This window comes from Apodemus sylvaticus, chromosome 8 (assembly GCF_947179515.1).
Source record: "Apodemus sylvaticus chromosome 8, mApoSyl1.1, whole genome shotgun sequence".
Taxonomy (NCBI): domain Eukaryota; kingdom Metazoa; phylum Chordata; class Mammalia; order Rodentia; family Muridae; genus Apodemus; species Apodemus sylvaticus.
Genome location: NC_067479.1, coordinates 92,446,516 through 92,459,321, shown reverse-complemented (window position 1 = coordinate 92,459,321; position 12,806 = coordinate 92,446,516). Strand labels below are relative to the sequence as shown.

The 12,806-nt window shown below is 39.9% G+C and overlaps 1 protein-coding gene across 1 annotated transcript in view; it reads left to right on the top strand.

Moving 5' to 3' along the window:
- Nucleotides 1-4,297, top strand: part of Cacna2d3 (calcium voltage-gated channel auxiliary subunit alpha2delta 3) — an 827,632-nt gene extending 823,335 nt beyond the window's left edge. The window contains exons 36-38 of the mRNA XM_052190624.1: nucleotides 1,481-1,593; nucleotides 1,810-1,892; nucleotides 4,205-4,297. Coding sequence (XP_052046584.1) covers nucleotides 1,481-1,593; nucleotides 1,810-1,892; nucleotides 4,205-4,297 — 289 coding nt within the window. The remainder of the gene's footprint in view (nucleotides 1-1,480; nucleotides 1,594-1,809; nucleotides 1,893-4,204) is intronic.
- Nucleotides 4,298-12,806: the final 8,509 nt, after the last annotated feature.

The following is a 12,806-nucleotide window of genomic DNA, read 5'->3' as shown; positions in this document are numbered from 1 at the left end:
CAAAGAAAAAGAAGGAAGGAAGGAAGGAAGGAAGGAAGGAAGGAAAGAAAGAAAGAAAGAAAGAAAGAAAGAAAGAAAGAAAGAAAGAAAGAAAGAAAGAAAGAGAGAGAGAGAGAGAGGGGAAGGAAGGAAGGAAGGAAGGAAGGAAGGAAGGAAGGAAGGAAGGAAGGAAGGAAGAAAGAAAGAAAGAAAGAAAGAAAGAAAGAAAGAAAGAAAGAAAGAAAGAAAGAAAAAAGAAAAGAAACAAAGCTCTCCAATATTCATTTGAGAAGTCATCTCAGGCTAAGGTTTGGGACACAGAGAGTCCATGCTGATTCATGGCTACAATCCAAGTAACTGGCAAAAGTACATACTCTCTGGGGGTCCATTTTAGGCACCAAAATTTTTTGTATATAAAATAATATGCCTGATTTAGTAAAAATGAGAAGATAATTTATTCTAAGCCAAGTATGAATGACCACAGCCTGGAAATAGATTCAAGTCACCCTGCATGATATATTCTACCATGGAGGAAGTTACATCAAATCTGAGGTCACTTAACTAAACAAAATAGTAAAGTGATACATTTTCCAAATACCTTATCAGGGACATTTAACAAAGCATGGCTTCTGATGTGACCTTAGCATTCTTAGCTTTGGTGTTTGTAGGAGTTGAGCTTCTTCTGATCTTATTCCCAGAGAGCGTCTCTAATATTCACAAGAATGTTTAGGTCAATACGATGTGAAGGAGAAAGATTATTAAAGTGACTAAAGTAGACTTTGATAATTTTAGTTCTCTCTTTTCATACTTCCTAGAGTGTGCTCTAGACATCCAAGCCCAAGCATTCATCAAGATCTTTAACATCCATAAAGCTTCTTCAAATCACGGCAGGACAATGATGACTCCATCAAGATCACCACAGTTGGACTGGTTGTACTGACAGATACCAATGTTTGGAGTTTTTATATAATCTTAGAAATTAACATGCCCTCTAGAACCTCTTCTATGTTTAGCATCAGTTTCACTGAAAACATTCTCCTTTCTTCTAGGCAGATATAGAACAAAGTGGTGCAGGAATGGGTCTAGGGAATGTACTGTCTTCATTCTCATTGGCATCCAGCAGTCTTTGGGGGAAAGGAAGAGGTCTAATGAACACGATCCAGCATCATCTGGGAAGAGAATCTCAACTCACAGTTGTCTAGATAAAATTGGCCTATGAGCATGTCTTCATCTTGAGTATGTTAATTAGGGTAGAAAAATCCACCCACTGTGGGAAACATCATTCCCTAGGCAAAGGATCCTACGCTATGTGAGGGTAGAGAAAATGAGCTTAGCTAAGATTGCCTGAATTCACTGTTTGATGTTCCTAATTATGGATGCAATATGACCAGCTGTCCCAAGCTTCTGAGCTATGAGTTCCCTACAAGGATCAACTGTAACCTCGGATTAAAGACAGATGGTAAGTGACCTCTTCACATCTTATTACTTCCTGTTCCCACAGGTCCTTTGTCATCCAGCAAATCCCAAGTAGCAATCTGTTCATGGTGGTGGTGGACAGTAGCTGTCTCTGTGAGTCTGTGGCTCCTATAACCATGGCACCCATTGAAATCAGGTATATCCTTTTGTGTGTGGGTCCAGCCACTGTGGCTTCCAATGGTAAAGGGGAAGGAACTGTAAGTCAACTGAAGGGAGATATGTCACAGCGGGAAGGTTCCATCCTTTACCTGTATACAAAGGGAAGTGGTTAAGCTACTTTACTGCCAAGTTTTGACCCCTGAAATTCAGAGTGAGAGAAGTCACTGTCAGAAGCACGCCTTAACTACAGTCAACATAATGAATCCCTTAAGTGTGAACGGTTAAAGGCTCAGAAGATCAGACGACGTCCGGAATCCTGCCACGGCTTCCATCCTGAGGCAAGTCTGAGAACCATTGCAGTTTTCTTTTCCTATCAGATTCACAATGAGCACCTCATAGTGACTAAGAACTGCAGCGCAAACCTTGACTCAGGAGAAAATAATTCCTGTTTGGAAACTAAAAAAAGGGATACATGGCAGCTGGTAGTTTGGGATACTGGGCCCATCTGCACCTTATTTCATCTCTGCTTTAGTAATCATTTCCTTTGGTGTCTATATATATATTTATTAGATATATATATATATCTTATATATATATAATTAGATATATATATTAGATCTTTTTCTGTCTTATTTTAGATGTGTTGCAATTTTATCATGCACAAGGCAGCTCTATCATGATTTATTTATCTTAAATGTAAGATAAAGTAAATTCCCACTCCTTATTTCAGATAGCTTTTTGTTTACAAGAAATTCATTTAATAACAAAAGTGGCAATTTTAGTATCACACGATCACTTCTGATGAAATGTAATAGTAAGCAAGAGCTGGCTGTCCAGCCTTTTGACACTTCAATATACTGTCCTCTATAAGCCTGTGGGCCTGCACTCATTGCTGTCCTGGAAGGTGTGTGGGTATCAGGTTAGATACATCTGCATCCAAACCCTTAATTGTCATGCCTATGATGATAAGTGAAGAATGAGGCCCACTCATGACAAAGGTGAGTTTTCATACATTCCGCAGTGACACCATTTTAAACCAAGAAAAATAAGTTTATAAATGAACTCCACTTCTACTACTACCAAAAGTAGAAAGCTTGCCTAAATCCATAACTATAGAGAGATTTAATGCCTATAGTTGAAAAATATCACCTCAGCCTTCATGTTCAAATAACACATAATTATAATGTGCTAAAGGCTATCCAGTTTATAAAATGTTAAAATTCAGTACTCTACCTATAATAAGTACTGCCAGTATTTCATCTATAATAAGTTATAAATAACTATGTTAAGAATTTCTGCTTCTATATTCAAAGGAGAAATTGATAACATGTTGTATATATCATATATCTGGTGAAAATATTTTTAATATTTAAATGAGCCTAGCCAAATGTCACTATGCAAATATAAACAATTTGAATTAAAATCAGGAATTGAGCTGAGTGTAGTAGCTACACCTATACTGCAGATCCTGGGTGGCAGAGGCAGGAAGAGAGAAAGTCCAAGGCCAGACTTAGGAACAGAGTGAGACCTTGTCTCAAAATAAATAGCTGTCAGGAACTGCATACTTGGACAACTAGGCAATTAAAAGTTACTAGAGTTAACAAGATTTTTTTTGGATAACTGGATATAAGATAAACATACAAATTGCTAGTTTCTCTTATTTTAGAATAATGAGATAGAGGTCAGTATAGTTAGAAAGTAACTTTATAAGGAAGCAGTCAAGAAAAGCATACATAGATTAGTCTTACATGCCAAAATAGCAGCCTCATGAATAGTCTAGAAATTAGAAAGATGCCATATTGTCTTAGGCTAGAAACTGTGGTAGAAAAACAGACCCATTTAACTCTTTTAAATGTTTTGACTTACCCAGATAAAATACAACAAAGCCAGTAGTAACTTTAAAGAAGTTCAAATGGTACGTATTAGTAATAGCCCAAGGTTATTAAAGTAACAAAAGGAAGAGACACCTAGCTCTAACTAAGAGGCAAAAACAGTCTGAAGCTTTACATCCTTCCTCTGGGTCCCTCTCCCATCACCAGAGGCATATGCAGATCTCACAGAATGGTAGAGACTGACGTCTAGATGCTTTTGGCAAAGTAAAGAACAGTTGAGAAAATAAATGCCCATTAATAAGAAAACAGCCAAAGAGAATTGGAAAATACTAGAGCTAGCAATATGTCTAGATGCATTTAAGTGAAAGGAACACATAAAGTGATGTTTCCAAAACAGGTCTCTCTCCCCCAAATAAAAAGAAAGACAGCTGGAGAAGCTTCTGTACTGACTGTGCCACTCGGATCTGTCTGGGCTATGTATACTGCTTTTGCAAAGAACCACAGTGTGGTCCCCAGCCCCTGCTTCTGGTGGGTTACAGTTGCTATGACTCCAATTGATCAGATGCTCTCTTCTGGACTCACAGTCTCAGCTCTGACACACATAAATTAAAATAATTCAAAGTGTGATTTAAAGATTGTACACATTAACTACTGTAGTTAGGTATTTGGATCTCTAGCTTGGTGAGATTTAGACAAATCCATGTCCTCCCCATTGCTGAGTCAGAAGACTCTGGGGCCCTCATCAGTATGAAAGTTGCAAAGCTTCTGATCCTCCCGGAAGCCATTTCTGTTCTAACCAGCTCCTGCTTTTCCCACAGGAGAATGCAAGAGAGTGTGGGGGTGCATCAAGTCTCCAGGCCCAGGTGGCCTTGCTGCTGCCCACCCTGGTTTCGAGTCTCTTCTCAAGGTGACACTAACTAATGGGATGTTCTTTTGGCATGCTATAAATCATGGATAAACTGTGAACCCAACTATGGTGCCACATAGGAGACATAAGCATAGCTCAGCCTTCAGCATCTCATGATTTTAAACTGTGCGTGATAGAAACTCTAACAGGTACATTGACTAAAAAAAAAAGTTACCTTTTTACTTTGCCAGTCATGCAAATGTGAATTTGCCACATGATCATCCTTCATCAGAAATGGGGCTGTACTGGGTAGGCAGTGTCCTTCTGCTTGAAAACCATGGAAACCAATTTAAAACTGTGTACTTTTTAAATAAAGTATATTAAAATCATATTCACCTTGTTTGGCGTTTGTCATTTTGTGGGCTGAGAACATGGTCTAAAGAATTCAAAACAAACGAACAAACATGGTTGGAGAAAGTCACCTATTCCAGAACCCAGGGAGGTGCTGGCAGAGAATGTGTCCCCAAAGCAGAATCTAGACAAATAGTTAGCAATTGTTTAGCTGTTCCACTCAAATCCTAAAAATATTTACAGAATTAAATCAGGCTATTATCTACACTGGGTAGATTTCATTACATAGAACCCAGGGTTTGTTGAATTAGACTTCAATAGAAGTCATACTTTGGAGAACACACTCTCTCTTAAAGTCCTGAACTATGTAAGGGCAGAAATAAAGAAATCATAAATCCCAGGAAATTCTTCTGAAAGGGCTTGGAGGAAATGAGGAATGACCATGAAAGACTCTGAAGCTTATTTCTTCAGCAGTTGGCTTCTGTCTTTGCCCATAAATAAGAGGTGAAACCAGATCTGAGATATTACAGGACATGAAACTACCCAGAGTCGTAACCATTCCTGAAATGCTGGCTCCTGAACTGAAGAAAACGCATTCACTGGATCCTAGTAACCAAATAAGGTGGAATAATTTCCTCACCTAGGTAAGGAAAAAAACCTGTCCTGCTCTACAGGAGAGCTATCTCTGGGCCATCTGGAGGTCACTTAAACTTTCAGAATAGCAGCAACAACAAAGTCAATGTTACCAGCCTCACCTCTTTCTAAAATAGTCCCCTGGTTAGTGGGAATAGTGACAATGCATTGATATGCTCCTTAAAGCGACTGACTTTGCCCCCCAGCTCTGGTCTCAATATAACAATACTTTTATATATATATATTTTATTTTATTTTTTATTTACATTGCAAATGATTTCCCCTTTTCTGGGTCCCCACTCCCCGCAAGTCCCATAAACCCTCTTCCATCCCCCTATTCTTCCATCTACCCCTTCCCACTTCCCTGTTCTGGAATTCCCCTATACTCTTGCACTGAGTCTTTCCAGAACCAGGGGCCACTCCTCCATTCTTTTTGGACATCATTTAATTTGTGGATTATGTCCTGGATATTCAAAGTTTCTAGGCTAATATCCACTTATCAGTGAGTACATACCATGATTGATCTTTTGAGACTGGGTTTCCTCACTTAGTATGATGTTCTCCAGCTCCATCCATTTAGAGTAGCCACCCCAGTTTCTGTTGTAATATCTCCCTTTTCATTTCCCAAAAGATTCCCCAGCATGTAATAAGGATACATGTTCTACTATGTTCATAGCAGCCCTATTTATAATTGCCAGAAGTTGGAAAGAACCCAGGTATCCCTCAACAGAAGAGTGGATGCAAAAAATGTGGTATATATACACAATGGAGTACTATTCAGCCATTAGAAACAATGAATTCATGAAATTCTTAGGCAAATGGATGGAGCTGGAGAACATCATACTAAGTGAGGTAACCCAGACTCAAAAGATGAATCATGGTATGCACTCACTAATAAGTGGATATTAACCTAGAAAACTGGAATACCCAAAACATAATCCACACATCAAATGAGGTACAAGAAGAAAGGAGGAGTGGCCCCTTGTTCTGGAAAGACTCAGTGAAGCAGTATAGAGCAAAATCAGAACAGGGAAGTGGGAAGGGTTGGGTGGGAAAACAGGGGGAGGGAAGGGGACTGATGGGGCTTTCGGGGAGTGGGGGTACAGAAAAGGGGAAATCATTTGAAATGTAAATAAATATATCAATAAATTTTAAAAAAAAGAGTAGCCACCCTGGGATGATAGAAAGGTAGCTATCCATAGAGTTCACTTCTATGCACTAAGAAATGAATAAATGCCCTTGTAACTCATACAAATAAAAATACATTATATTTGATACTAGGCAATGATAATGTAACTTTAACAAAAATACTACCTTATGACTTATTATACCTTATTCCACTGTAATTCCAAGGAACTTGCAAAACAAAATGTAGCCAACTATATCACAGCATACATAATTTGGTACTGATAATGCAGAATATGTGTTTGTAATTACACTCCTGATACAGCTAAATAGCAGAGTGCAATTGCTCTTTGCTGTGATCTGAAGATGGCAAAGTTAAGTCGCACGATGCCTTGTGGCATTGTGGGTTATCATGGTCTGGCAAATGGCCAAGAGGCCCCCTTACACTGTCTGCTCCAAAGGCACCACCAAGCCAGAGGTCAGTACTTTTATCAGCTTTTCCAGTAAGTAACTTTCTCCAGTCTACCATGTCCATTGACAACTCTCAATCCATTTTTACCAGATGTGTTCTTACCACTGACTAGACTGTGCCTACTAAGGCTGTGTCCCTGGCCTATAATTCTGTAGGTTTCAGAATCTCTGCCCTCCATACACCAGACCTGACTGTCCCTTAACTGAAGCCCTGGCTGAGGCTGTGATTGTTATTCAGGGCCCCAGCATGGACCTGGCTCATGCTGCATCCTTGTGTACTTACAGTATAAGCCAGTTTGCACCCCATTCTCTATACAGTCAGCAAAAGCAATGTTTCTAAACAAACGCTCAGTTACATATCCTTGTTCCATGTGACTACAGTGAAAAGCAGAGGTCCTCATATGCTTCCATGGTTACGGAAGCACTCTGTCCTAGAATCACTTGGTATCACTCAAGAGTCTTGACTATGGAGAGACAGAACCCAGATATTTGCAGTATTTAAAACTCTAGGGGATGCAGCTTTAAGCCATATTGGAGAACTACTAATCCCTGTGGTGTGATTTATGGGGACAGTATTGCCACCATTGCAGAGGGTAGGGGCCTGAGTGTAGGTGTCAACCAATGAAAAGTTGCATGCTGCACACAGCAGGTGTAAGGGCAAGTCAGACTGGCAGTAATGGACAATGTCAGAAGCTAAAGCCAGAAGAATAGATCCAAGGGCTTGGCTTCCATCTACATTGCTACCAGGTAAGCTCTTGCCATGTTACGCTTTACAAACCATATGTTGTCAAAACTCAGGCAAGCACACTTACACTCATATACTCTACTGTGCTGTCTGGCCTTCTGGCTCCAGAATCGAGCTTCTACATACTGTTTTCACAGAGACATCTGTGTTGCCACTCCACAAGGCATCAACACCACCCTCAAGAGCCTCAGAGACAGTAGGATTACTGTATTTTGCATAAATTTCCTGACAGCCACGTGGCCAGTGGCCTAGATCTGAGAGAACAGTGTGTCTACCATGCTGAGGCCCCCTGTGATCTAAGCAGTGAGAGCAGAAATGTGAATCCAGACCTCACCAGTCTATACTGGGGACATCCTCAGCATGGCTGGCCTTGTTTCCCCAAAGCAGAACCATGAGCTGTGACCCAGTTAATTCAGTGTTACATCACTAAACCTTGAAAATCATTATAATCAGTAAATCGATTGTTTCCCATCTTTGATACTAGAAGAACTTCCTCTGATCTAATATCTGGTATGAGATCTTTTCTACCAAGTATTAAACATTCAAAGATATACTGATTGCATCATAGTACTTAATAGAGTAGTAAAACAACATGTTAATTGACCACACAAATTCAAAGTCTCAATATTTTTAATTTACAGATTTATATACCATGATTGTGTAGAATGATGCCAACATTCAATAACATCAATCCCATCAGTCTTTGTTGTAAGAGGTAAGAGTGTATAAAGTAGGTGTCTTACAAGCATATATTGTGCACAGGGTTCAGTAGAGTGTGTCTGGTATGCTATGCTAATATCTAACATTGTTTCTGTTCTAACAGGAATATTATAATATCCCACTCTAATATACTTCCCACAGTCCCAAGGTAAATAGCTATATGTAATATATATTCTTTTTATAATTTTAGAAATAGCAATGATAAGATAAATTGTTCCTTCTAAAACGGTTAAATGCAGTTGTATCAGATGGAGAAATGCTACAACCAATCACTAGGAAAATATAGACTAAAATAAAAGTAATTTCTCCCCCTCAACTCATCAAAGTAACACTAAGTCATTCATCCATGCTTCTAGAATAATGTTCATCCTTATTAGCTTTATTTTTAGTTTAGCATTGTTGTGCTACAATATGTCACTCTTAACATGCAATTCTGACATGAGAATTGAAGGAATGCCATCGTATTCTATATTCAAAGTTAGATTCCTTACTTTGAGTGACAGCTCCACAACCCGGGTCCTGTGTGATTTGTCAAAGGCTGACTAGCTATCAGCTTCAGTTGCCTTACCTTTATAATGGAGTTCATTGTAATCACCTCACAGCTCTGCCCTGCTTTAAAGGGTGCGGTCATTCTTCATCAGGAAACAGGCCTAGCCGCATGGGATGCATGGCACTGTGAACTTAGTAATTAGAAGGCACTGCTGTAATTACTTTGCTATTATGTTAATAATTTATACTCATCCTCAAAACCCTAATAGACACATCAAACCACTTAAAATATAACTCTTTAATACACTGTCAGTGTGTATGTGTGTGTGTGTCTGTGTACATGTGTGTGCATACATATGTAGCCATATTCTTGGGGCAGTCAGAGACCACTAATACACGTTTTCCTAGGTAACTGTCCACCTCATTTTTATTTTCTTTATCATTGTGTGTGTTTACATACATACATATGTATGTATGTATGTATCTTTTCTGTCTCTGCTATAGTAAGATTGGAAAACAAGTAGTTTTTAGGAAGGATTCTTAATTCTTTTGGGGTCAAATTCCCCTTAGAAAAATCTTTTGAGAGCAATAGCTTATGAAAAATGGAGATACCACAATTTCAGAGTCTGTAAGAACATTGGAGCAACCTTCTACAAATATACATTTCAAAGCCCCAGCCTTGGCTAGAAGCTTCCCCAGGGTTTAGTCACAGCGTCTTGAGTATAAGTGTTTGGTGGGGAGGAGAGGGAAGGGTATGGCAGATGGGAGGTAAGCAGAGCGAGGCAAGGAAGACAAACGACTACAAAGCTGAGGTAATTCATTACACTAGGTACTACATTTGCCATCTTTTACTCCTGATGAACTGTTGAGTTCTTTAAAATGTGTGTTTTCATTTCTTAATCATTTATCTGAGTTTGACATACAATTTCAACCATGCCATATTTTCTAGATTCCTTCAGTGATGGATGAATGGGTCAGATGAATGTGTATATCTGAGTGAGCTAGATAAAACAGCAATCTCAGAAATCAAGGGACTGCTTCCCACACAGATAGGTATTTTCTCAAGACCACACAAAAGGCCCACACAGGTGCTGACTAGTAGTAGTCTGTGGTCAGAAGAGGAAATTCATAATGCTGGCAAGCATGGAGCTTGGGTCTGAAGGCTTAAGGAATCCGAGAAGGCTGAATAGCTCAAGAGCGGAAAGCTGAGATAGTAGCCCCTCAGACTGTCTACACTTTACAGCTGTGAGGACCCAACTGAAGTAACCCATGATCGTGCCCACCTGCATGCATCTGTGGTAGAAAAGATATACTCTGGAATGACAAAGAGATGGCAAGGAGAAGCAAGGGGAGAGAAGAGCGTTGACACATAACGTTACAAATTAGGAACTGGAGAGATGGCTTGGTAGGTAAGAGTGCTTGAAATGCAAGCCTGAAGACCATTCAGATCCTGATGCCTGGTCATACACGCCTGTAACCCCAGTTCTGGGGAGACAGAAACAGGAAGATTACTCGGATTGATTTCTGGCTAGCCTAACTGAAAATGGAGAGCTCCAGATTCAGGAAAGGTTCTTTCTCAATGGAATCAAGGCAGAAAACCATATAGTAAGACATCCGGATGTAGATACACACACACACACACACCACATAAATACATGCATACATACACATTTTTTTTTAAAATATAGGCTTGAGTTTTATGCCAAAAACTTTAAGGAAAAAATGGGCACCAGTTATTAGCAAATAAAGCATTGAGATTTAGAGACCCATAGGAGTTAGAAGTTTAGGGCCTACCTAAGAATGTTGAAGGAGGAAGAAAGACATTTTAGTCCATATCCCCTTTATTATTAAAAGCCATTCTTCATCTGAAAGTTCTCTGTTCTTTCTCAGCTGTCTTCCCTGACCCTGTTCAATGAGGTGAGTTTCCTCAGTCCGCATACCTGCAGAATAATCATGTGTCTGACAACTGGGCTTGTATCAGAGTTGACATCAAAGTGCTCATAATTTAGTGACCATTACTGGAACTGATGACAATGATGATACAGAGGAGTGTCAGTCACTATGACTGTGATAAATGCCTGAGAAAAATAACTTAAAAGAGGTGAGGCATATTTCGGCTCATGGTTTCAGAAATGTCAACCCTCTTAATCCTGTTGCTTTGGGCTTGAGGTATTGTAGAACACTATGGTGAAGAGGCAGACTGGTCATCTTAAGGCACCAGAAAGCAGAGAAAAAGATCAGAGACAAACTATACCATTCCTCCAATTAGAATCTACCTCCTAACACTACCAAGGAGGCCACTGAATTACAAATCCATTAGTGAATGATCCACAGATGAGGCCAGAGGCCCTACCCTCCAATTACCTCTTAACAATTGAATCTGCCAGCTGGAGGTCAAGCCTCCAACATAAGAGGTCCAGGGTGCACTTCACATACATACAACACGGACACCACTGAGCAGATAGGCACCATGAATTCAATGCTAAACCTTCTGACACTGATTACCAACTTTGCTGTAAACACTGTACTCATTCTGATTTCTAAAAGGATGAGATTCATGTAGGATAAGCAAACTATCTGAGGTCTTGTACTGATCCTACACAGCTTGAATCAAGGACATCCATCTGAACAGCTCTATCTCATGAAATCCTCACCCTGAATCCTTTTCTCCTGCTGAGCTAGAATCATTCCCATGTCCAGTAAGAAGTGTATAAATAATCCTAATCATCCTGTATATAACTAGCAACCAAAAGAATACTGGATCCTTCAGCTGCCAAATGGAGTTCCAGATCTACTGGAATTGTCCAGTTACCAACTTTCTTGCTCAGAAGATGCATACTTTCCAGGAGTCCCTGAGTAGGACACAAAATTTTTTAGGACAGGGCTAGTTGGTGGGGGTCCTGTTAATACTCAATAAATTTCCAATGAGAAAATGCTTCCAGGGCAGAAAGGCAGGGGTCAGGGACACTGGCCAACTACACACACACACACACACACACACACGTACACGCACACGCACATGCACACGCACACGCACTCGCACACATGCACTGTACTAACTCCTCTCTGTTTTCCATATAACCAAGAAAACTACTTATTCATCTTGTCTAGATATAAAGAACTTGGTTCTCATTGATTACCTGATTTCTCTGTCTCTGTCTCTGCTTGTTTCCCCATATTTAAATGTATTACCAACTACAAAGCTCTTTTACATTCACAGTTCCCTAATTCCATCTGTGCAGATAGCAGGTGTATAACCTGGGGATGGTGGTATTCCACAAGTAAACGAAAACTAGATCTACTGCATGTGTCCCAAATCAGTAACTGTCATGTGCCTAAGGCACAGTCATGTAAGCTCATTAACACAAAGGGTAGAGATGACTTTCTTTGTCCCTCTTGCCACTATGACTACATTGAATCAATCTCTTTTTGTCTGCTTTCACTCTTAAAAATTAAAGTCAGTCAAACGATCCCATCAAACACTGTTCCTCTTCCTAATGTCTCTGCACCCATAATATGGAAGCCCCAGGTACTCCCAATGTAGTCTTTACTGGCAAGATGGGACATGATCATTTCCTTTCTCAAATCTTTCATCTTCTAAATAATTTTTACTTGTTGGTCTTTTATGTCTAGCTATAGACTCTTTCACTGGCAAGAGCAAGCCCATAGAGGTTTGCCCTCCAACTCAACTTCTACTAGACTGTAGTCTTAAAGTATAGCATGGAGGAGGTTCAGCCCTTCCTACTGGCTCAGGGTATACTAGTCCTGTCCATCTGTCCTGTCTATAAAAGAGAAGGAATCTTCCGGATATAGCTATTAGGTACTATGGTTTGGGTTGCTAGTGGATTCCAGTGGATTCCAGTGGATTCCTTCTTCCCATGCCAGGAAGTGATCTGGAAGAGATAAGCTAGTGTTAATCTTCCCTGTGGATGCCTGGAAAAGTGCCAGCTGTATATGGAAACAACCCCTACCTACATGTGCATATTCCTGTTCTACTCACCAGCAGTGGTTTGCTGCAGTTACACAGTAGGGCACATCT